Source organism: Topomyia yanbarensis, chromosome 2, assembly GCF_030247195.1.
Source record: "Topomyia yanbarensis strain Yona2022 chromosome 2, ASM3024719v1, whole genome shotgun sequence".
In the NCBI taxonomy this organism is placed as follows: domain Eukaryota; kingdom Metazoa; phylum Arthropoda; class Insecta; order Diptera; family Culicidae; genus Topomyia; species Topomyia yanbarensis.
The window spans coordinates 79,603,123-79,628,626 of record NC_080671.1 but is presented as its reverse complement, the minus strand read 5'-3'; the positions used below and the strand labels follow the sequence as shown (position 1 = coordinate 79,628,626).

General features: G+C 36.9%; 3 protein-coding genes across 3 annotated transcripts; 1 reads left to right on the top strand and 2 right to left on the bottom strand.

Moving 5' to 3' along the window:
• Window positions 1–16,078: 16,078 nt before the first annotated feature.
• Window positions 16,079–16,616, bottom strand: LOC131678561 (zinc finger HIT domain-containing protein 1). The gene has a single exon (XM_058958774.1). It carries the CDS (start codon window positions 16,614–16,616, stop codon window positions 16,143–16,145), a length of 474 nt encoding a protein of 157 aa, XP_058814757.1. The 3' UTR covers window positions 16,079–16,142.
• Window positions 16,617–16,666: 50 nt separating this feature from the next.
• Window positions 16,667–17,853, bottom strand: LOC131678562 (general transcription factor IIH subunit 5). The gene is made up of 2 exons (XM_058958775.1): window positions 17,635–17,853; window positions 16,667–16,853 (listed from the first exon to the last, which is right to left on the bottom strand). The coding sequence occupies exons 1-2, from the start codon at window positions 17,667–17,669 to the stop codon at window positions 16,667–16,669; spliced, it is 222 nt and encodes a 73-aa protein (XP_058814758.1). The 5' UTR covers window positions 17,670–17,853.
• LOC131678560 (meiotic nuclear division protein 1 homolog) lies at window positions 16,863–17,641 on the top strand. The gene is made up of 3 exons (XM_058958772.1): window positions 16,863–17,228; window positions 17,281–17,427; window positions 17,482–17,641. The coding sequence occupies exons 1-3, from the start codon at window positions 16,893–16,895 to the stop codon at window positions 17,617–17,619; spliced, it is 621 nt and encodes a 206-aa protein (XP_058814755.1). The 5' UTR covers window positions 16,863–16,892; the 3' UTR covers window positions 17,620–17,641.
• Window positions 17,854–25,504: the final 7,651 nt, after the last annotated feature.

The following is a 25,504-nucleotide window of genomic DNA, read 5'->3' as shown; positions in this document are numbered from 1 at the left end:
CTGAAAGCGTCTATATTGTTGACAGATTCATAAGCCCTGAGGTGATCAGTCTCAGTAGCATTATCAACTGTTATTTTGTTTTGGTCGATTTTCCCAGTTCTAGACCTAGTTTGAACTGGCAAGACAAGTAGTACTTCAGAATTGATAGTTACGCGTGAAAGAGCATCAGGTACCGTATTATTTTTGCCTTTCACGTATTCGATATCAAATGAGAAGTCTTCTAAATCCGTTCTCATCCTTGTTAATTTGGAGGATGGTTCTTTCATCGAAAATAAATATATAAGAGGTCGGTGATCAGTTTTCACTAAAAAGCGTCTTCCATATAAATATGGTCGAAAATGTTTGATTGCCCAGTGGATGGCTGTTAATTCTTGTTCTATAGTAGACTTATTACTTTCTCCTTTGGTGAACATTCTACTAGCGTATGCAACAGGTAGTGCAGCATCGCCATGTAATTGAGATAATACAGCTCCGCATGCTAATTTAGATGCGTCTGTGCTTAAAATAAATTGTTTATTGAAGTCCGGAAATTGTAAAATTCTTGGTGACATAAGCTCTTGTTTTAATTTTTCAAACGCATTTTTACACTCTTCACTCCACTTGAAGACTGCATTCTTTTTCAGAATTGCATTCAATGGAGCGGTTATATCAGAAAAGTAAGGTATGAACCTTCTGTAATAATTACAAAATGCGACAAAACGTCGTACTTCGTCCGCATTTTGGGGTACCGGATATTTTTCAATCACGGAGAATTTTGCCTTGTCAGGTTGAATTCCTTCGGCGGATATATGATGTCCTAAATAAGTAACATCTGCACAGAAGAAATGACATTTAGCAGGATTTAGCTTGAGATTAAATTGTTGGAGTTTGGTGAACACTCTTTCTAAATTTTTCAAATGGTGGTCAATAGAACATCCAATGGCAATAATATCATCGATGTACAGAAAAGCACATTCCGGAGGAAGACCGCTTAAAGCTATAGTCATCATCCTTTGAAAACTATTGGGCGAGATTGACAGTCCAAATGGAAGTCTGTTAAACTCATAATGCCCTTGATGTGTGGAGAAGGCTGTTAACTTTTTTGAGTTTTTGTCTAGTTCGATTTGATGAAATCCTGACATCAAATCAAGAGTCGAAAAATATTTCGCTCTCCCAAGTTGGTCCAGAATATCATCTATTCTAGTTAGAGGAAATTTGTCGGCTATAATTTTTTTGTTAAGTTGACGAAAATCACAGACTAAACGATGCTTTTGATCTTTAGTATTGGATTTTTTCGGTACTAACAAAATTGGTGTGTTATAAGGTGACGTGGAGTCTTGAATAATTCCTTTCTCGAGTAAATCATTAACTTGTTTCGTTATTTCAGCTCTGTGAACTTCAGGAGTTCTGTAGTTTTTTATGTATACTGGTGTGTTGTCGGTAATATTTATATTTTGTTTATAAAAGTTATTGCAGGTTAGCATATCACCTTGCAAAGAGAAAATATTATTAAATTTTTTGCATAATTCTATTAATTTGCCTTTGGCTTCAGCATTTACACCATCAATATTTAATTCTTTCATGAGATTTGTATTTCGGTTTTCCTGGTCAACCTCTTTGAACGTATACATTATATATTGTTGTAGAGGGATTATCTGTTTAGTAAAATTTTTATCAATTATTACTGCTTTATTTGTTGTGTTAATGAATTTAGCTATTGCATGTTCTGAATTAACGATAGCGTTTCCGCAAAATACTCCGGGTTGAACTTCACATGACAGTAAAACGTTATCTTCTTTGGTGCTCTTCGTATTTATTTGTCTATAAACCTCACAGCGAGGTGGTAGGACAATTGTATCTTCACAAGTGTCTTCAATTATTATTTCAATTGGACCAAGGCTAGTAGCGCATGTTAATGTCCAAGTGTCATAATCAATATTACAATGATATTTGGTGAGAAAGTCTCGACCTAAAATACCATCTGTCGGAATTGGAAATTCGTCATTCACTATATGAAATTTATGTAATAGCGATACACCATCGCTAGTATACAGTTCTGTAGTCATAGAACCTTTAGTTTCAGTTTTGCTATTGTTTATTCCCGTAATCAAGCATTTGTCAGTTATTGTGATAAATTCGTCTTGGTTTAATTTATTGGGTTTCAGAATCGATATCTCTGCTCCCGTATCTATCAAAAATGTACAAGTATAATTTGAAATTTTTGGTTTTAAATTGATAAAATTAGTTGGTTTGGTATGAATATTGAAAATGTATCTGGTCAATGGTTCCTTATTTGGGATAATGGGACTGCTTGTTGTGTTTGCTGTTGTTGTTCTTGCGGGTTGCTTATACCCCCAACATGCTGAGCATGTTGATTCTGCTGCTGCTGCTGCTGTGGCTGTTGAGGGCCTTGCCAGTTTTCCGCATCGTTGTAATATATTTGATTATGTTGACGAGTATTTCCACCCCGTGTGTAACTTTGTCCGCGGTGATTCTGGATTCCGCGGCCTCTATTTCCATTTTGGTGTCCCCGATAATTGTAGTTATTTTGATTGAAAGGGCGGTTTTGATATCCACTATAAATATTAGATCGGCCTCTGGAAGAGTTGACTTGTCCTCTGTTCGATCGGCCTCGGTAGTTATTTCTACCTCTTGGATTTCCTTGATTGTGGTTTTTAAAGTACAATACACTGACTTCAGTCTCGTGCTGATTCTCATGCACTTTTCCAATGGCAGCATCCAAGTTTTCAAATTTGCCTGCCTTTATCAGAAGTCTGGTTTCAGAATCTCGAACTCCATTGGCCAAAGCTTTAATGCCTGCTTTTGTTGCAAATCTAACGGCTGCATCCAAGGGGATGTTTTCAGCCAAATAGCACTTCTGCAAGTCTAGTGTTAATTTCTCGACTTGGTCAGTGAATTTATTGAGGTCACTTGTCTGTCTCAAAGCATTTAATTTTGCTTGGACAACCTCAGGCTGTTGTTGCTTTCTGCATTTTTCATTAAGTTTTTCTATTATAACGTCTAGAGTTTCCGGGTTTTCTCCGACGGCTGCTATAGCTTTATTCGAGAATTTCGATAAAATCACATTAATCGCAGCGGCGCGATTATCGTTGTTAATGATAGGCGATAGGGCTTTTATAGCCGCTACTGTTGCATTTAATTTATCAGCACTGCCATCGTACTCAGGGATTAACGATGAGGCTGTTTTAATAACTTCCAATACAGACACCATCTTTAGTTCGTCTTTTGGTTTGTTGTCTTTAAATTTTCGTGTGAGAATCTCTTTTATTTCTCTATTCCATTCACGTGTATTTTTCGCGATTTTAGCGAATGTTTGCGGTTCTATCAGGTCGTAATTTTCTTCTAAGTATTCCTCTACTGAAGTTTTAAGTTTTTCGCTCAATTCTAGTTTAGTTTGGAGTGTTTCATTGGTGATTTTGTTATATTGAGACTTTTTTATGTTCGTGTTCAATATTTTTAATTGTTCGTATTTATCCATTCCTAAAGAGTTAGACCTGGTTTAGGTTGACGAGCGATTTCCTCGCCTTTTTGAAAGCTTGTTTTTTCACATACTTTGTGTAGGCTTGGTATATTACAAAAGCTAATTGTATACTGCATATAGTTAGTAATATCCAATATTTAGTCTCCTGGCCATCTTGCCACACCGCGTGCTGCTCTAACGTATTTATTATATTTATTTGCGGATCTCCGCTTACCGTAGGATTTTTACTTGTACGCGACCCCATTTTTTTAACTGTCACTGGTTGAGTGGGTAGCGGTCGGACGGCTGAATCTCGGTTAACTTGGCTAATGCTTAATAGTCACGTACTCATTCTCGATAATAGTAAGGTTCGTTGACTTGGTCGTAACTTAGCATCAGGTCACTTAATTCACTTGGTCGTAGTTTAACGGAATGGCGTATCTCACAATTTGGCTAGTTCTCATTCTTTTGGTTACTTTTCTTAGCACACTGGACGAATTTTCCACCACTGGCACTCCTCACTTTTATTTGTATAAGTTCTTCTGGAGTTATTGGCAGTTGCTGTGCGATCACTACTAATCAGTTGGGTCTTTAGATCTCCATTTTCACTTAACACACGCGAGAACGGAACGAGCTGTTAGGATTCGCGGATCTACTGTACAAGTGCGGGTTCGTGCCGCTGGTAATCACTGCTCGGATACGAGCCACGGTCTGCCATGTAAGTTTGTCTTACTTAGAATGAATTATTTTATTCAAGATTTAGTTTTTATATGCATGACGATTGCCATGCATACATCGATACATAGTACATAGGGTCATAGCGTTAGACGCCTGGAGTGACAATTTGCTGCGCCGTATCCATGTGCCTTGCACGTCATCAAATGTGCAGCGTCGACAATAGACCTCGGTGATCGACCGCTCGAGTTGGTCACCGGTGTGCTGTGCGAATAAAGTTCGATTGAGTACAGTCGAACTTTATATAGCACGGTATAATTTAATTAGTGGGACGTCACAAAATGCCATAACATCAGTTGACAAATTGACTCAATAGCACAGACTAACAGACATAACACTTTGAGGGAATTCCTTCAAAAACATCGATCCAACAATTTTCCCAGAACACTAGCTCCACCTTTTATTCACAGTCCCAAACAGAGATGCCAACGGTACCGATAAACTACATTTTTTTCGATATATTTACATTTGCACAAGCCGTACAGCCCGCTACAGCGACGCATCACTACAGCTCTTGCCAAAACGGTAGCCAAAGCTAGTACATTTTCCCGTACAGCAGTAGAATACATTTTTGTTTTGCTGCTGTACTCCGACTGCTCGGTGAGAGTGTGGCGTAGTAAAGTTTGTTCTCTCGCTTTGTACATTTTTCTCTGCATAGTCAAAGGGAGAGGCCCGCACACGAAAGCGTTGATACCGGCCGTGGCGTAAATGAGCCGCAATCATTGTCGTCATTTTTGAATAAAAATATTAAAAAGATTGAAAATATTAAAAAATGTAAAATAAGGAAAGAGAAGCTGTACCGCTCGCGTCTGGTGGCTGTACTGGGGACAGTAGTTTTTTGTCATGATACTGCTTTGCACACAGGCAGCCGTACAGCGCTGGGCGTCCTGCACTAGCGAATGACAGCAGCATCGAGAGAGAAATGAGAATGTAGGCAGAAAAATTACAGCTGCAGAAAAGGTAGGCATTTTGCATCCTTGGTCCCAAACACTCATTTACTGGTGGGTTACCCCCCAAGTTTGGGAACAATTTTTCACTAGGGACCATTCATAAATTACGTAACGCAAAAATTGCCCAAGATTGACTCCCCCCTCCCCCCATGTAACAAATTGTCACAAATTTCTTTATCCCCCCCCTCCCCTATTACGTAACAAATTCCTTGAAAAAAAAATTTTTTCTTCGTCGAAAACATGTTACGTAACGATCTAGCTTACTCCCCCTCCCCCCTATGTCACAATATGTAACAACTTGTCGAAACCCCCCCCCCCCCTAAAAGCGTTACGTAATTTATGAATGGTCCCCTAGTGGTCTATCCCCCATATGCTTGTTCATATGTCAGTGGCGCCATAATTTCAAATCTGGTCACAGTCCCAACTACAAATATATTTAAAATAACGGTTAAAGCGGGCGAAGCTTTGTTTTTGAGTGTTATGTCTGTTAGTCTGTGTCAATACGTCGTTAACAAAAAATGGGTAACAAAAATATGGTAAAAATAAAAAATCGCTTGGATAAAAGGCATCGCCAATTTTTAAACGCAGGAAGTGCTTTATTACACAACCGTTCTAGTCAGCGGAAAGTTATAATGTCCAATTTTGAAACTGAAGCTACAATACATGCTTTAAGTAAACAGTGGTAGTAGGTTGTCCGCATTAGAGAGTGACGAAGTTCGAACACAGACCAACAGACATATCACTCGAAATTGTTCCCCGTTCTTCTCCCGCTTTAGCCGCCATTTTAAATATATTTGTAGTTGGGATAGTGGCCACATTTGCAATTGTGGTGCCACTGACATATGAACAATCATATGGGGGATAGACCACCAGTGAAAAATTATTCCCAAACCTGAGGGGTAACACACCAGTAAATGAGTGTTTGGGACCGTGAAAAAAGGTGGAGCTAGTGTTCTGGGAAAATTGCCGGATCGATGTTTTTTGAGGGAATTTCCTCATAGTGTTATGTCTGTTAGTCTGTGGTTCGTAGTAATCTGTCTTGCGAAATTTATCGGCAATTGATTTGTAATAATGAAGGGCAAAACCTCAGTAAAACCACAGAGAACAGACATATAAGCTAGATCAAACTTTCTCGAAAAACTTGTGTAAACATTTAAATGAAAATACGTTGAAAATCACCCTCCCATACAGGTTCACATGCATGAATCACCTTTGTATTTGACATTTCAAAACGACAGTTTTATTTCTTACACACTTTGGAAACATAACCTGTATGTCAGTTCTCGGTGGTAAAACAGAGCATTCCCGTTATGCACCTTCATTTACGAAAGCTAGGCCCAAAAAGCGAGACTGATGATGGAAATATAGACTAACCTGTCTCAGTTCATGAAAGACTATTTGTTTTTTGTTTGTGCTGTCATTTGGCGTCTAAGACCGTGTTCGGTCCATCTCGACGAAAGACTATTTTGTCAATAAGCAGAAGACTCACAGGAGTGGTAGTCGAAGTTGTGATGCTCTGGAAAATGCAAAATCATAGTCAGACAGAGTTCAAATAAATTCTATCTCCAACCAGGAATAATTCGTCAGTCGAATCTGCGATAGAATAGACATACTCCAGAGTATTAGGATGCGGGCAGTTGGGTTATCCCTTCATAACTTCTCAGGTTATCAATTTAGAGCTTGTTGGCAAATTACCAAATTAACTCATATTGACCGTTGACTGCTTTGTTTGCGAGCAATTTTGTTGGTGTGGCTACGGTTAATTAGCGGTTAACCGCAAAGAATCCAAAAGAACCACCATCTCTCGCTGTGGAGGATAAGCCAAACGAGCATTGCTAACCTCCAGAGCAGCGTTGGAAAGCACACTGCGCTGTCTTCCGGAATTCTTAGCGGAGTGCTAAGAATCATGTTATTCGTCACCACAGTCGCTAAGGAAGTTCCAACAAAGGAGAACAGCTCTCCTCTTTGGAAATCAGACACTGCAAGAGAAAGCAGCAGAACACCGGAAGATTTCGTTAGAAATTCAGTGCAATAAAAGTCAAAATCATCCGTCGTCTCACCAGACCCGGAGAAATTGATGTTAAACCCGGAGGCCCGGAGATTGTCTCCGAAAACCGGAGTCTCCGAGTGAAACCCGGAAGGGTGGAAACCCTATTTGCATAACAAACCAAACGATGGACTTGAAGATGTATAAGCATGCCACAAAGGCACAATGAAGGTCTGGGATGATTTGGCAAACTGCCACTACTGCCGGGATATGCTACAGTGCTACCGCGACAATAATGTGGATTTCGTCCCCTCGGATATCAACAACTCGTTTTGTGTCTGTTCAAATCAGTAGGTAATAAAATTAAAATGCTCTCACTCTCTTCAGAGTGTACTCATGTTTCTCTTGAAGCCTCCGGGAGAAAGCCTCAGAAGCAGAGTTACAAATATTCAAAATCATTGAATAAAATTTGATAATATTCAGCCGCATTCATTTTCAATAATCACTGACGCAGCTGAAAACGTCAAACGAACAAATCGCTCATTCATCCGTGCAGATTTTCATTCGTCTCCGATTATTACACGAAACGAACGTGCAGCAAGGAGTCAAACGTATCAAAGTAGGCCCTGGCACAATGTTATGGCAAATGCTTCAACGACATTTGAAAACATCTGCCTAGATAATTGAAGAAATGAATATTATTGTACGATATTCAACTGAATGAATATCAAGGATTTTTGAATGAATATTTTTTCTATTCACCACGAGTCGCATCAGGTTCATTTTCAGCCGTCAAAAAACAGCTTCAATTATTTTTAACTCTGCACACCAGAGGTGGTAACCCTATATTCAAAGCTTGGTTTCGTGTCCGCTATTGGGAATTGGGAATAGATTAATAGTTTCCAGGTGATTTTTATGCGAAAACAAACTACAAATGACTGAACTAGGCAGTAGTAGCAAATGCTCCGCTGGTTATGGTAGCCATAAGCACCCTAACCAGCAAGATTATTCAATGAAATATAGAAATGCTCGGTTCTGGAGCTGCCAAAACATTAACGGCCAATTTCTTCACTTGGATGAAAACCTGTTTTCGCTGAAAACCAGTTTTCGGTTAACTGCTAAACAGCAATTCGAAAACTGGTTTTCAACGAAAACCCGTTTTCATCTAGTATTAGTGTCGATAAAAATAATATTATGGCAAAATATTTCAATCGAATCAACAAGACACTTTATTCAGTTTATTATACTTTTTTGTAACAATGTGCAATAAATTACATGGAAGACTTATAAATAAAGTGCAGTAAGCCTCAAAAGAGTAAGTTTTCAAATCACTCCGTATGAATTTATTGTGTAACTCGGTTGAAGTCACTCGAAGCTGCAGCTAAAACTGTGGGATGTAGTATTGCGCATTCCTCTGAACGAGACTCTATAACACATACTAACAGACATAACACTATGAGAGAATTCCCTCAAAAAACATCGATCCGACAATTTTCCCAGAACACTAGCTCCACCTTTTATTCACAGTCCCAATCACTCATTTACTGGTGGGTTACCCCTCAGATTTGGGAACAATTTTTCACTAGTGGTCTATCCCCCATATGATTGTTCATATGTCAGTGGCGCCATAATTTCAAATGTGGCCACAGTCCCAACTACAAATATATTTAAAATGACTGTTAAAGCGAGCGAAGCATTGTTTTTGAGTGTTATGTCTGTTAGTCTGTGTCTATAATACCACAGACTCTATTATTATCTACACTGTATTAGGCAAAGTACTTTCATAACATGCTTTATACACGAAAGGAACGTCACTTTAGAATGATTCTTTTATTCCGTTCAGTTGTGCAGGAATTCGTATTTTTTTCCGGAAATTTTTTAGCAAATTTCAACAGTTTTCTAACAAATCGAGTATTGCTAAATAATCGAAAAAATTGCAACAAATCTGTCCAATCTGAATCCAATTTTGCTCGAGCTCCGACCCATTTGATGTAACTGGCAAATCTGCATACTCTATGTTCGAATCTTTCACGAATGCTGGCAACAAAATGTATGTTTTTAATTTGATTTGTTCATGCAGTTATGCTGCTGAAAATGTTGTACTTTGATTTTATCAAGCACTGAAACTGTCAAAACGTGAATTTCGAGTAGTTTTTTTTTCATGACTCATTTCAAGCCATTTCAAACCACTCAAGCAATGTTGAAAATGCGAATTCATTCCGAACTAATCAATGCTATTAGCGCATTTCCCCAAAATTACACGCGAGCTTTCCTTATCGAAAGGAACGGCCGCGCTTCATGAAACACCGCGCTTAGCTAATCTGTCATAATGTTGCAAATTTGCATAACGAAGGGCTGAATGAGTGAACAGGTTGTTCCAAAGATCAGCCCTGCTTTATGCAACGTTTTATGCAGGTTGAGTATACCAGATGCAAGTGGTGCCAAATTCATCACGTTCAGTAAAATTCAAAAATTATTTTTAGATTACAAAATTGATAAAATTGGTTTAATGAGCTATACTTATCAATCAAATTATGTTTTAAAAATTGTCCTTGCGTTAAAACTTATTACTATGTACTGGCTTATTACTATGTACTGCAAATAGCAAACATAAGTACTAGTTATACAAAGACTTACTGGTAACTCTAGAGCGGCGTTTAGTGAGCAGCTGGTGCGGCGTGTGCGATTCAGTGAATGTCTCAATAATCTTTATCAATTCGTTCAGAATTATGGATTAAAGTTCATTTCATCAACAAATCACGGAGTGTTGTTCCCCTCGTTAATACCAAAATATTGCGGGTGTCCATCTTACTCGGGGTGTCAGTCGCTATAATTGTAAAAAATATGACGACATATATTATATTATGAATTACTATATTGTTTTACTCGTTGGCCTCTGACCAGATAGTCATGAAAAATACTATTAATATTAATTCAATTTATTATTATGCAAATAATTTGGAATAAATGTATGCCATACAATAACTATGTTAGAATACGAAACGATATTTACAAGTGATTTTATTTTCCTCGTCAGAAACTATATAAACACAATATAAAACTATATGTACAAAACCTTTCATGTTTAATTTTTAAACATTTAACAGAAAAGTTTAGGCAATTCGAAGGATATTTGCATTGTTAATTTGGTGCCAATCTCATTGTTCAACGGCAAGCAAAACTGTCTGAAATACATAGGACCAATTATTGAATTAAAAATTATTTAAGAATTTATATTTATCCTGGATGCTAGAATACTATTAACTTTCCCTAAACATTCACAGCCTATAGAATGGAGCGAACACTCGCAGTTTCACGGAAAAAAGGTGTTGCTAGCAGCCTATGTTAGCTGGAAGAACGATCTGATAATATCGGTTCACTATTGGATTGTTCCCAGGAGTTTCAGCGTAGCAAATAAATCACGATGAACCGATTAGTTGTTAAACACATATCAGGCTAGCAAGGAAGTCATGAAAGATCACATTGGCACAAAAATCACAAACATGTAACAAAACCAAGTAGTTAATATGTGATGAATACATTCTATAACTGAAACTATTGTATGAAAATATAGGGCAATTTTAATAAATGTATAATCCTAGAGATAAGACTTACTGTAATGGAGAGTATGTAATTGAATAAATAATGAAAAAATATAGTGTGAGCGATTATAGTCATAATTTATTTCAATTTTAGCTTAATAATGCGGCGAAAACAACCTATTAAATCGGAAATCTGAAAAAACAAGAATAAATTATGAAGGGTAAATAAAAAGAAACGTTGTATGACGGTGAACAAACATTGTTCAAGCGAAGGTCGAATTAAAACATTACGGGCATTTTCGACAAAAATAATCAATACTGTTGCTCCAATGGAACAAATGCTCAAGAATGTTAATAAGACAGTATTTGTTTTTAGGCAAATTTAAACAAATTTAGTTCAATCCATCTGTAACACGTCAATAGGGTAACACGAAACATGCTGATCGAGCTGGCTATTAAAGATAAGTTTACCGAATCGGTAAGGACCGCAAGATGAGGGCTTTAAATTTGCCACATTTAGAAACTGATAGATGAGAGAAATAATGGCCTGGTTATCTTTGTATTCACTAAAATGTTACATTAACTTGAATCTAGTAAGTATAAATAGTGTATTTATAATCAATACCCCGTTAAGTTATATACGAGGAATGAAATATAAGGAGTACATACTGAGTATAAAATACTTGTTTACTGCGTTTTATTTAATTGAAACCAAATTCCATGAGCGTGAATGGGATGTAACACCCTTTCATAGATCCACTTCGAAGCATGGGCACAATAACATACTTTTATGTTTAGTCAATTAAGTATAAAATGTCTGAACATTTTAATCGCAATGAACAGAACACCATGTTCCATCAAGTTTATAATATTTCTGTAAATCTGGCCTTTAAAACACTTACTATATCGATCATTTTAAAATCGGTACAGTCGTGATTCGCTGGTTGGGCCATAGCCTTGTCCAACTAACGAATTTGATTCGCTAGTTGGACCGACTGACAAATGTCAAAAACTCTTCACAGGAGATGTTGGCAGTGTAAATGCATCTGTCCACATCTCTAAATATTGTCAGATTGATTGCCAAAGTAAATTTGACACGAGATTTCGACGTTCGGATGCTTTTTAGTTGGACAATGGTCCAACTAGCGGAGGTCCAACTAAAAAGCAGTCCAGTTAAAAAGTGTCCAACCAGCGAATCACGGCTGTATATGATCACTGCAGTGTTGTTCATTCAGTTACAACAACCTACTAAACGAAATGGTGACCGTGGTTTATTTAGTTACTATCACTTACTAAACGAACATAGTGGTGATATGCATATTACTTTTGAACGCGCCTTTATTTTTTACGCAAATAGGGATCTTTAATTTGGAAAAATTGTGCCAGTTTTTCCTATGTATTGGTAGCGGGTGTCCTTACGAGTACACTCATGTCATTCTTAAAGCTTAATTATTCTTTTATGATTTTTAAATTAAAAAAAAAAACAAATTAAATTCAACCAGCAAACTGACAGTTGTCCTACTAAATGACGTATCTGCAAATGTCTCGTTCGCCTCATTGTTAACCGGGACAGCACCCCACACAGCATGATCTGGTACTTTGTCAATCTGCTAGCAACCTGCCATCTCAAGTTTCATCTGCAAACTATGGTAGATCTGATAAGGCAACCTACAGGGTCGAGCAAGTAGCATGGGTTTGGATGTGTAATTGTCCTAAAAGGAAACAAACTAAAATATTTTTTTCAATAGTTTCGGGCCAAAAAATTGAAAAAGGACTGAGATATTAACTCACGGTACTAATCTGCATCAGAATATGCCTTAACCCGCACACCCCTAAAGATCCCTATTAAAAGGTCAAAATGGGTGTCTATTCTCTCTGATTTAAATAATAAAACTTATGACAGAAAACAGAAATAAACTGCCCATAATCGCAAGTCCGGCCCATGTTTTATAGGATACCCTATCTACATGGGACTGACTTGCGATTATAGGAGGTCAATTCAGGACAAAAAATAAAGCTATTTGAAAAGGAAACGCACCCGCGGAAAACATCATGCATTTAAAAAAAAATCTCCACGCAAGGTATACGAATACGACAGGAAACAATTCAACGTTTAAGAGTGCGAAATACAAATCCAATTTTATTTTGCTGTCGTAAACCACTTTCGTAGGAACCTTGTGTGGTTTTTGCTTTGAGGCAAAACTGAGTCAGTTTCTAACCCCAACTGCTGTCAAAATGTATGAACTGACTCAGTTTCAGATTCAGGCAAAAACGCCATTAGATTCGTCATTAACAACAACATAGATATATGACAGGTTTGCTGGCTCAATATGGCGTATTTGCACATCTCTCTCTATGAATACAACTAGTTTTTATTATGTTAAATAATCTGTGCTATTTGGAAACAGCTGGTCCTTTTTTAGAAGCAGTAGAATTCTCGACAAACATATGATTACGGCCTAAAAGCCAACTGTTAAAATCCACTTTTAATGAAAATTCCGAACAAACCGTTATTAGCTGAACATAGTTCACAACAGTTTGTGAAAGAGAAAACTTTTCTCTTTCGTTTACTACCAACATCTGTGATTGACATGTAACGTCCGGAATTTCCATTCAAAGTGGATTTTGACAGTTGGTTTTTATACCATGTTCACACTACGAGTTAAAACGTGTTTTAACGCTATCTTGATGACATTTTCCTTGTTGCTAATTATTATAACATGTTTTAACTCTGTAGTGTGAACATGGTATTAGGCCGTAATCATATGTTTCTCGAGAATTTTCGTTTTAACTACAGCGCAAATTCGTTGGCTGGTTCACGATTGCGCCCCAACTAGCGAATCGTATCCGTTATCTTTAGGGGTGTACGGGTTAAGGCATTTTCTGATGCAGATTAGTACCGTGAGTTAATATCTCAGTCCTTTTTCAATTTTTTGGCCCGAATCTATTGAAAAAACATGTTTTAGTTTGTTTCCTTTTAGGACAATAACACATCCAAACCCATGAGACTTGCATGACTTCATAGGTTGCCTTATCAGATCTACCATAGTTTGCAGATTAAACTTGGGATGGCAGGCTGCTAGCGGATTGACAAAGTACCAGATCATGTTGTATGGGGTGCTGTCCCGATTAACAATGAGGCGAACGAGATATTAGTAGATACGTCATTTAGTAGGACAACTGTCAGTTTGCCGGTTGAATTTAAATTCATTTTTTAAAATTTATAAATCATTAAAGAATAATTAAGGTTTAAGAATGATATGAGTGTACTCGTAAGGACACCCGCTACCAATACATAGGAAAAACTGGCACAATTTTTCCAAATTAAAGATCCCTATTGGGGCAACTGACAGCTGACAAAAATTACCCGAGGGAAACGCTGATTTTTTGTTTTCTTTCATAACAAACAAGCAAAAATATTTTACAATTCACAAAAGTTGGCTGTTTCCTTCCAGTTTAAAGTTGTTTTTTTGTGACAAAGTATGTCATTAGTGTTCTTTTTGCCGTCAATTATTTTTTGATAAATTCCTTCACATAAAACAGGAAATGGATACACCGTCGGGAAAAAGCCGATAAAGCACAAACATACTACGTTGCCATTAGCTAAAAAAGATTGTATAATGTGATTGAATACATCAGAGATGACCTTCAAATGTTACTAAACTAACGTCTCTGCGACACAAACTAATTGATGCTGAATGGAAGAAGCGAAATATTTAACATATTTATTTTACTAAAATCATTCCGAAATATAAATTCAAAAAATAAAATTCCATTGGATTTAAAAGCATGATTTTTTCTGGATCGCCACAAAAATCAACCAATGAACCCCTTGAAATCAATGACATTCAAACGTCAATCAGTTTTTGACTTTCAGTTTTGACAAAAGAGAGTCTTTTAGTTGGGGCATCCCGAATAGAAATGTACACGCAGCGAAATTTCAAACGCTTAAACTAACAAAATACAGTTTTGATTTAAATCGTCACTCTATTATTGATTCAGAACTCATTGATTGTTAAGTATACATTGCTTTATTGTTAAACTAACAATATTATTTTTACTTCAACCCAAGTTTATTTTATGTTGGTCTTGCATAGTAGCAAATCAGCGTGTATTGTGTATTTTGTGTGTATTCCTACCAAATGTAAAGTACTGACGCAAATTATACTCTGAGTAAGTGCCAATATTTAAAAAAATAAATATATTAAAAGTAACATTATCTTTCTAACTTCCAGAGCAACCTTGATATGGCAAAAATTGTCTGGCAAAGGAACCTGCAAGATTTTGGAGCTTGTTATTATAAATAAAAATTAAACCATTAAATTTTTTTATGTTTTTATTTAAAAGAAACAAAACATTTCAATAGTTACTGTTAACTATATTATCTGTTACTTCAACAACAGAATATTTTTTAACTAATCGTGTTCTCATCATTCGATCAATAACATTGTCAATCGTTTCAACAATTTTATTGTTGATTCAACCGATTATGTGATTTAAAGCTAGAAACGTCGAAACCATAATTTATTGTAGAAATAACAATATTGTGGATTGAGGCAATTATTGAATATTATTAGCCCTGAGACAATAATAATTATTATTGAGCTTGAACCAGAATATTGTTATATCTACAATACATTTTTCTGCGTGTACAGTAACAAAACCTTGATTTTCACTGTGACAGTACAGTATTTTTACAATAATTTACAGTAAGTTTTAGTGTTATGCTACAATACAAAAACAATAAATTTTAACGTTTTGATAGTAAATTTCAATGTAAAATAGACTTTTACAGTGAAAAAGGGGGGTGGTTATGTATCTTAACATTAAAAAAATCACTTTTTCTCCATGCATTTTTTTTCTCAAAAACAGTAAAATTTAATGTGAATGCACTGTATCAGTTTTTTGCTGAACAGTGAAATTTATTGTCACATGAAATTTTATTGTAAATCTACTGTGAGAACTTGGCATCGAACAATGTTGAAACAGTAATAACTATAATATTTATTATTTTATGATTGTTTGTAGGGTAAATGCTATTGTAAAATTCTATCCGGGATGCCCCAACTAGCGAACACCCAACTAACGGACAGCCCAACTAGCGAACACCCAACTAACGAATTTGCGCTGTATTTGGAGAGATCACGAACAACTCCATGATAAAAATTCGGCACAGCTTCGAGCAGTACAGCTTCTTTTGAAATATTGCTCTAAGTTTTTACACATAAGTTTATACTCACAAATGGGTACTCTATGTTTGGTGTGTAATTTTGTTTTTATTTTTCGAAAAGAACGTTTATGTCGAAACGTCAAATTTGTGTTTTTGTTCAAAAACCCTCGTATCTTTGCGATTCCTTATACAAATTTGTAACCATTTCCGGAAAACAACAAATACTCGGGCAAGTATTATTTTATTATCTTTATTTGTAATTCAACTTCTACAGCAGTAAAGTCGGACAAAGTACGGCTCAAGCAGTCCACTTAAGGCATCGCGTATCCTGATGGGTTCCCAAGCAGCGCACACAGCAGTAACGAGTTCCACACGCAGTACAGGTATAGCTGGAAGGGAATCCGCAAACGGCGCAAAAATGCCGCTCTGGGAACTTTGAAGGCGGTGTAGCGGCCGTAAAATAGTTTGGCCCGTCCGGTCGCTGCATTTTGTCCTCTTCCAGCAGTTGCGGAAATGTTTTCCTATATTTTGCCCGATAGTATTCCGCCCCCTTACTACGTTTCGTTTTTTTCTTGGGATTATTTGAATTATCCAGATTATCGTGAAATTTCGGAACTTTTTTTGACATGACCAGATCTGCGTGTGGATCTTCATGGTAATTGTCCTGTTCGAGGGCTTCCAGAGCCTTACGAGCCCGACGCTTACGGGATGCCTCATCTAGAACACGCTTTTTGTCTGCTTCGCGTATTCTTCCCGACTCACGTGACGCCATAATTGCTGAACGTAAATAAAATATTGTAGAGGATAACTTTTACACCGTGTTTAGGCTTCCTTTTCGTGCAGAGAAACGCTGATCCGATCCATCAAGTCATCAACCCGGGCCTGTAGCGTTTCGATGATATCCGTTGAGATGAAAAGATGTCTTTCGTCCAAATCTTGAATGATAAATTTTCGGCCAAGCGACTGGGTTTCGTCTAGATGCAGCAAGAATTGTTTCATAGCCGGATCACTGTGAAATAAGATATTTTTATTTAGGAATTGTCACAAAATGTCAAAAAGACAGAAAACTATTTCGGCCGATGAGAAAAAGGCTCTTCTGTTGGAGATCTTTCATGAAACAAAAGAATTTTATCAGCTGAAGGACCTCGAAAAAATTGCCGTCCGAAGTAAAGGCTTGAAAGAGCAAACCGTAAAAGATATACTCAGTAGTCTGGTTGACGCAGGATCGGTGGAATCCGATAGGATCGGTACATCTCATTATTATTGGTCATTTCCCAACAAAAAACGACGTTCGAAACAAAATGAACTTGAAGAATTACAGGAAAAACTTAGGACTGCTGAAAGTCGGTTGGAAATACTTAGAACAGATCTCAAGAACAAAAAGGTAAGTTTGTTTGATGAACCGAAAATTTGTGCAAGATTTTAATATCGTACAGGCTAGCCAGGAGGAGTCGAGTAGCAGTATCGCCATTTTCGAAAAGTTACGAAATTTAAAGTCCAAGGAAGCTGCATTGCAGAATGCACTGAAGCCTTTGCTGAACAACGACAAAAAGAAGTTGGAAAATATGAGAATGTCACTTCCGGTACACCATTCAAGCCAATTCTGTTTACAATCACTTAATTCTGTTTGTTTATAGAAGCTACACGAGGCTGCCAATCGCTGGACGGACAACATTTTTTCAATAAAATCATGGTGCAAGAGTCGGTTTAACATTGAAGAGAAATTGATAGACAAACAATTTCAGATTCCGGCCGATCTAGACTATTTAGATTAAACAAAAGCTACTTACCATTCAACGAGGACACCTTTCATAACATTCACCATTGCTGATGGGGTTATGACGTTATTTCGGCTATCCTGCCGTTGATTGTGTTAAATTTCACCGATGCAAAAAAAAATGAATTTAGACTCAATAAAATTCAACAAAAACTATCTGCACTTTCTTGAGTTTGCGATGTAAACGTGAATGTTTTTCCTATCCTGTCTTTTCGTTCTGTTATGCTTGGCAGTGACATTTTTTTTGGTGATGCGTATTGGAAGCTGTCATATTTTCATCGATTTTAGAGATGTGAGCGTACATTTCTAGCAATACATCTGAAAAGGGGTTTTATTGATTACCTCCTCCAGTGACAGTTATGTACAAAAATATCCGCCTGGAATGAAACTGAATTTACCCGAAGACAAGACGTAGCTTCTTACTTTTCCTTTGACGTTCTTCTTTTCGTACATTTTACCTTTGCCATAAAGTCTTCCGAACAGTGTTGTTACTTTTATTAATGAAAATGGATTCTTGTTGATTTGATTTGTTTGCAACATTTTGTATTTTGAATCAAAAGTTAGTAAAGGGCACCGTTTTTCCATGTCATGTGTGTCTAGAATGGTTTAATGAAACCATTTTCTGAACATTTTTAGACTATGGATTGTTTGCTTTCTTATTATTGTTAAAGACAATCAACCATACACACGGCAAATGTATGGTAAATACCTGTTCAATTTTGCCGCATAATTTCTTTTCTGTTCTTTAATTTGGGAAAATTGTCTCAGTTTTTCATATGCATTGATAGTGGGTGCCCCTATGAGTACAGTCGTGATTCGCTTGTTGGTCATTTTTAACTGGACTGCTTTTTAGTTGTACCTCCGCTAATTGGACCATTGTTCAACTAAAAAGCATATGAACCACCGACGCACCGACGTGGCACATTGAACGAAAAATGCGTCAGATGTTGTCCTAATTGTTTCAACAAAAATACGTTGTTACACTAGAGGCACAAAACTAACAGACATAACACCCAAAAACAAAGCTTCGCCCGCTTTAACGGTCATTTTTAATATATTTACAGTTGGGACTGTGTCCACATTTGAAATTATGGCGCCACTGACATATGAACAAGCATATGGGGGATAAACCACTAGTGAAAAATTAATCCCAAACCTGAGGGGAAACCCACCTGTAATTGAGTGTTTGGGACCGTGAATAAAAGGTGGAGCTAGTGTTCTGCGAAAATTGTCGGATTGATGTTTTTTGAGGGAATTCCCTCATAGTGTTTTGTCTGTTAGTCTGTGCTACAGGCATCTGTATATTGGTTCGCGTGGTAGTCTTCGTCGATAAAATAAGTATATCGACGTTGTACCGTTGTAGAATGAAGAGACTATTTTTTTATTCATGTTAATGATCGTTTTTCCAGGGGTGACATTGCGCATCTCGAAACGAAAGGTTTATTGTATGCAAGCTTATATGAAAAAGTCGATTCGAAATTGTTCTATAATGTTGCCTCATTTTCTTATTAACTTTCGTATTTTAAGGCACATATATGTAGTCGGGGAACGTGCCATTTGAGCCAATATATTCTGATACCTGAAGGTAGTTTCCATTTAACTACGGCACAAATCATAACTCAACCTTAAGTTTAATTTACGTAAATTTAAGTTGAATTTTGAGTATACCCCAAACAACTCAAAAGTACTTTACTGCACGGAAGACCTCGACTGAGTCAAATCGCTCGTTTTGTTTTTGACAATACTAATAAGTGCGAAAGCGACGAACAACTCAAAAGTACCTAAATTGAAGTTAGAAAAACTTATTCTGTGGGATGTTTAATGTGAATGCATTATATCAGTTTTTTGCTGAACAGTGAAATTTATTGTTATATTAAATTTTATTGTAAATCTACTGTGAGACCTTGGCATCGAACAATGTTGAAACAGTAATAACTACAATATTTATTGTTTTATGGTTGTTTGTAGGGTAAATGCTATTGCAAAATTCTATCCGGGTTGTGCCTTAATCGCCGAAATCATTCCAAATGTAGGGGCAGATCACTTGTGATGCATTTTTAAAAATCAGCGAAATTAAATGCATTTATTTCCATTAAAATAGAAATTCGTAATGTATTTTGCGTTACGTGCAATGTTTTTGCGTTGCGCGCAATGTTGTTTGCGTTGCGTGTAATACGTCAAAACCCTACAGAAAAACTAGCCCTACATTTAACAAAACGTCGAATAAAGTGGATCAGCGTAGGACGTTTGTTAAACAAACTTTTCTGCGGGACAGTGCAAAGGTCTCTCTGATTTAAATAATAAAACTTATGACAGAAATAAACTGCCCATAATCGCAAGTCCGGCCCATGTTTTATAGGATTCCCTATCTACATGGGACTGACTTGCGATTATAGGTCAATTCAGGACAAAAAATAAAGCTATTTGAAAAGGAAACACACTCGCGGAAAACATCATGCATTTAAAAAAAATCTCCACGCAAGGTATACGAATACGACAGGGAACAATTCAACGTTTAAGAGTGCGAAATACAAATCCAATTTTATTTTGCTGTCGTAAACCACTTTCGTAGGAATCTTGTGTGGTTTTTGCTTTGAGGCAAAACTGAGTCAGTTTCTAACCCCAACTGCTGTCAAAATGTATGAACTGACTCAGTTTCAGATTCAGGCAAAAACGCCATTAGATTCGTCATTAACAACATAGATATATGACAGGTTTGCTGGCTCAATATGGCGTATTTGCACATCTCTCTCTATGAATATAACTAGTTTTTATTATGTTAAAAAATCTGTGCTATTTGGAAACAGCTGGTGCTATTTATAGAAGCAGTAGAATTCTCGACAAACATATGATTACGGCCTAAAAGCCAACTGTTAAAATCCACTTTTAATGAAAATTCCGAACAAACCGTTATTAGCTGAACATAGTTCACAACAGTTTGTGAAAGAGAAAACTTTTCTCTTTCGTTTACTACCAACATCTGTGATTGACATGTAACGTCCGGAATTTCCATTCAAAGTGGATTTTGACAGTTGGTTTTTAGGCCGTAATCATATGTTTGTCGAGAATTTTCGTTTTAACCAAACGTCGAATAAAGTGGATCAGCGTAGGACGTTTGTTAAACAAACTTTTCTGCGGGACAGTGCAAAGCTGATGCAAAAATGGAAATTAAATGCATTTTTTTCAATTTGATACAAATTTGTTATACATTCTTAGAGTGTTCCAAACCGTCAAACAGAAGTTCTGCTAATTCTAAAAATACCAACAGTATCAAAATAGGACCAAATTTTCAAACCAAACAAAACAGCATTTTCCCTGTCTAAAACAATTCATGTTCAATTGTTCCCGGCCGGAATTCTTCTGTGGATAGTTTCAAAAACCCGTTGCGTTTGCCACGGTTGGGTTTGCACTTCAAGAATATTGTCATTTGGTGTAGACTCGTTTTCCGCCACGTGTTTTGAAATTTCGGACACCATTTAAAACACACAGGGGCCCAAATCCCGTGACACGTTGCTCGAGATGTTAGCTAATCTTCAAAGTAGACAATCTACACAGATCCGCTCGACGTTCACTCAGACTCATCCCTTTGATTTGTTGCAAGCAGGTTTCTCGCATATCGCATCATAATGCCACTTTCAGCTTTAGCTCGACATCTTCCCGGCGCTAATGAAAAATATGTACATTTAATGATTTTTTTTAAACAACCCTGTTAATGTTTCCGGTGCACATTTTTCTAAATAAAAGTATTACTTGTGGCACTAAAAACTGGATTCTAACCGCACTGCGCACTTACTATTCTTCTATTAAATGCTTCTCATACACTGGTTAGTTCGACTTGTCTGTCTATGAAAGTACCATCTCTATCACTTGCAATACATGTGTTTTGACAGCTCGCAGTTTTCAGCAGCAGTTTGGATCACTTGCACTTTGAAAGTGCGGAGTCCAGGTTGGTGGAAAGTGCGCAATACAGATAGAAAAGATTTTTCAACTTCCTGTACAGATTAAATTGTGGCAATACTGGATGTGGCCCAACCAACGAATTACGACTGTGCAATCGTATTGTATTTAAATCTCAATTATTCTTTTCTGATTTTTAAATGAAAAAAACTAAATTAATTTCAGTTAACAAACTGACAATTGGTCGGTGTTAAGTCAGACCGGACTAAGTCGCAAAACCAGTGTTACGACATTTCAAAATCAGTTACCTATTTCTGCTTACATTTATCGAAACCGACATTCAGATTCAACGCCTCCCTCATTCATTCACTTTCCAACTGACTGAAATTTCATGCAGAATCGAATGCTTGAGTGCAGAGGAAATATAAATTCCTTCACCAACCAAAGCATTCATTTGTTATTACGTCGACAGTTTGAAGGCAGAAGTTAGCATCTTCTACGTTTTCGAGCATAAGTGAACTGCGTAATCTATATCTGGTTTAAAATTAAATTAAATTTGCATATAATTCGACCGTCAAAAGCAGTGATGCTATGAAAAGTGAAATTTTCATTAATCTTCAGGGTATCAATCGGTTTGTGCCTAATAACTTTTTCCACAAGCATAATAAACATATCATCCCACAGGTATTTAACAACTGAAAACATTTAAGTAATCATTACTACAGGGTTGCGAATAATGATTTAGCACGAGAGGGCCTAAAGCGGAGCAACCTTAACGGATAGCAAGAGGGTATTACTAGGAAAAAATGGTTCAAAAATTGAAATATTATTGCATGACACAAAGCGATAATTATAGGATATTAATACCAGCAAATTATTCGAAGTTACGTAATTTATTACAAATGCCCTGTCCAGAGTCGCGTCGAGCTTTAGGTAATAACAGGGGTGCGAGGAAGATCTCAAATGCATGTAAGTGACAAGGAATACATTCATGTAGGTACAATAAAAACACCATGTATAATTTGGTGAGTAAAATTATCATGCCCAGTGCAGATTACAGGTATATTGTAGCATTTTCAGCACCATAGGAAAACTTAAGGAATTGTTTTTCTTCTTGCCCATTTCGAAGTGATTCCTCCGTATTCTCTTTTTTTTCTTTCTTTTTCTTTTCCTTTTTTTGTTTCAAAATATAGGAAACAATACTGTGCTCAGCGCCAAAGATGACGTCGACTGAACATGGAGAAATTTATTTATTACAGCCACATGGTATCTGCTATATATGGATAAAGGTAAATGATCAATTACATCAAATTACTCCACATAATATGTAATAAATTTCATATAACGAAAGGGGATTGGGAGGGACCATCAGGGCACCTGATCGATGCGATTTGGACAGGGAGAGTAGAGTCGCTAGCTCCCTGTTACTAACATTTCGTGGACATTGGGCGGGCTCTTCTCCCCACCTATTGGGGTTACCTTTCACATCAACGGCTTGCATTGCGACTTATTCATATGATCTTGTTATTGGAAGGAGATTCTTGAACATCCCCATGATACGTGCAAGCGAAATTGCTTACCGGTCGCCCAACTCCTTTTTGGCCCTTCGTACAATGACATGTTGATTATAATAAGTGGGTAATACTTGATCAAGTTGAAGTGTAAGGACTACCCAGTGCTATGGAGGGTGCTCCTGCTACAATAGGTGGCAGTAACATATCATCATCATATCATCAATAACTTTTTCCACAAGCATCAGATCGTTTCGCAGTCTTCTAGACTTTATTTCCTCGACAAATTTCCTATAAAAATCAGACATTTATTTATTTTTAGGAGGTAACGGGCGACTCTTGGAAGAATTAATTTGCAAAAGATGATTTTCCCATACGAAATCCCATGTAAACTTTAAACCGTGGGCGCAAAAATATAGTTTCACCGATCGAACTAAAAATTTGCAGAGTTGTTCTGGGAGCTAAATGGAACCCAAAAAGTTACTCGGAGCCAAATTTTATTTTTTTTCATATAACCATGTCCCACTCTAATGTCCGTACCTGAAAGCGCTGCGTCGGGAGAACGAATGACGAAGGAAACGCATAAAAAATTCCATTCATCGCAGCGGGCATGAATTGAATTTTGTTTTCTTTCAAGTTCATGCAGCGATGTCAATTTTTTAAGCTCTACGCAAAACATCAAAAAACGAGATAATGATAGCATTAGATACAGAATTTCTCCAGCTACATTCGTCTTTTACGAGATTGGAAATATGTAACATGAAGCAAGAAATATACCAAAAAGTATTTTCCAATTGTCATGTAAAGGATGCTGCGATTCAAACTTTAAGCTTGTTTTTCTCAAAATCAATAACTTGTTACTTGGTCCAATCTGACCACCGACACCGACCAATTATCATACTAAATCACGTATCTGCAAACATGTTCGTTCGCTCTATTGTTAACCGAGACAGCATCCCCCACAGCATCCGCTAGCAACTTGCAATCCCAACTTTAATTTTCAAACTATAGTATATCTGATGAGGCAACCTATAACGAACTAGTGTTATGGTTTTGGGTATGTTATTGTCCTAAAATGAAATAAACAAAATATTTTGTTTTTTTTAATAGCTTAGAAATAAAAAAACGAATGAGAATGAGATCTCCAGTAATAATCTGCATCAGAAAATACCGTAACCCGCATACCCCTAAAAATCAGTATTCTATTTGGATTTTCGATTGATTGACACCGGTGTAGTGGAGTGCACTGAAACTGCACCGTTTTTGCACTTTCTAGAAGAAGTGCAGAAAACTGGGTATGTTCCAATGACACTTCTACCCAGTGAGCAAATTTTCTGGCAGAGACCGCTCTGCTAGATTTCTGTAAGTCTTGGTTTGGCAGCCCTGTCAGATTTCTGCGCGTATCCTGTCGGGTTAGTTCAGCTAGGGCGAACTCGCGTTTTCTGGCAAATTTTGACAGGAACCGAGCAAAACCCTGGCATAACTCGGACATAAACTGTGCAAAGATCCTGGCAATTGCTACCTGGTAGAATTTAGCACGAATCGAGCAAAACATCTGACAAAGATGTGGCAGGAAGCGTGCATAAATCTTGGCAGTATATTTTTGGCTAGATTCTGGATAAAAGTGAGCAGCATCGGTTGATTTAACCGCTTCTGTCAGAAACGGTTGTTGCATTTGAGCGAATTGGTTGCCAGAATTCCGAACAAATCGCGCAAAATGCTCGCAGAAACTCTGCCAGCATCAATTTCGCTTTGCTCAACTTTCTGCTTGCCACGCTGACCGGGAACTAGAAAGTGCAAAACTAGTGCACTCCACTCAGAGCTGCCAAATGATTTTGCAGAAAATCTGTACCTCGTAATAAAAAATCTGTGTTTGTTTGTATTCAATGAAGAAAAGAAATTTTAGTAATTAATTCATATTTAAAAGTTGAAGTATTGTGTACTATAAATTCAAACATTAAAAAAATAATTTTTTAATGAGTACTTTAAAGTAACTTGTACATTTTTAATCAATTAGTTTTTAATATTGTTGAATGTAAAAAGTGTTACCTAACAACAATTAATTGATGAATAGGTAATTGTTAATGAACACGGCTGCAGGGAGGGTCCGCCAAAATGTTTGCAATTGAAATTTCAAAAAATCTGTTTAATGTGTATTGCGCATAAAAATCTGTATTGAATCTGTATTCTGTATCAGGCCTGTAACTGCGATTAAAAATCTGTATAATACAGATAAATCTGTATAAATGGCAGCTCTGACTCCACTACTCCGGTGCACATCAATCGATCAGCATCTTTTCAAATGTTTATCTAGAATTGTTTCAGTCGCTCACATTTTGTCGAGGAACGACTGAGATTACGTTATTTTCAGAAAGAAGTACCGAAATCGATTAAAAGCTCCAATCCGGCCGATAATGTAGAATCCAGCTCCCCTTGTGCTTACAACTTTAATGTCATCTCGCAAATAAGTCGAAG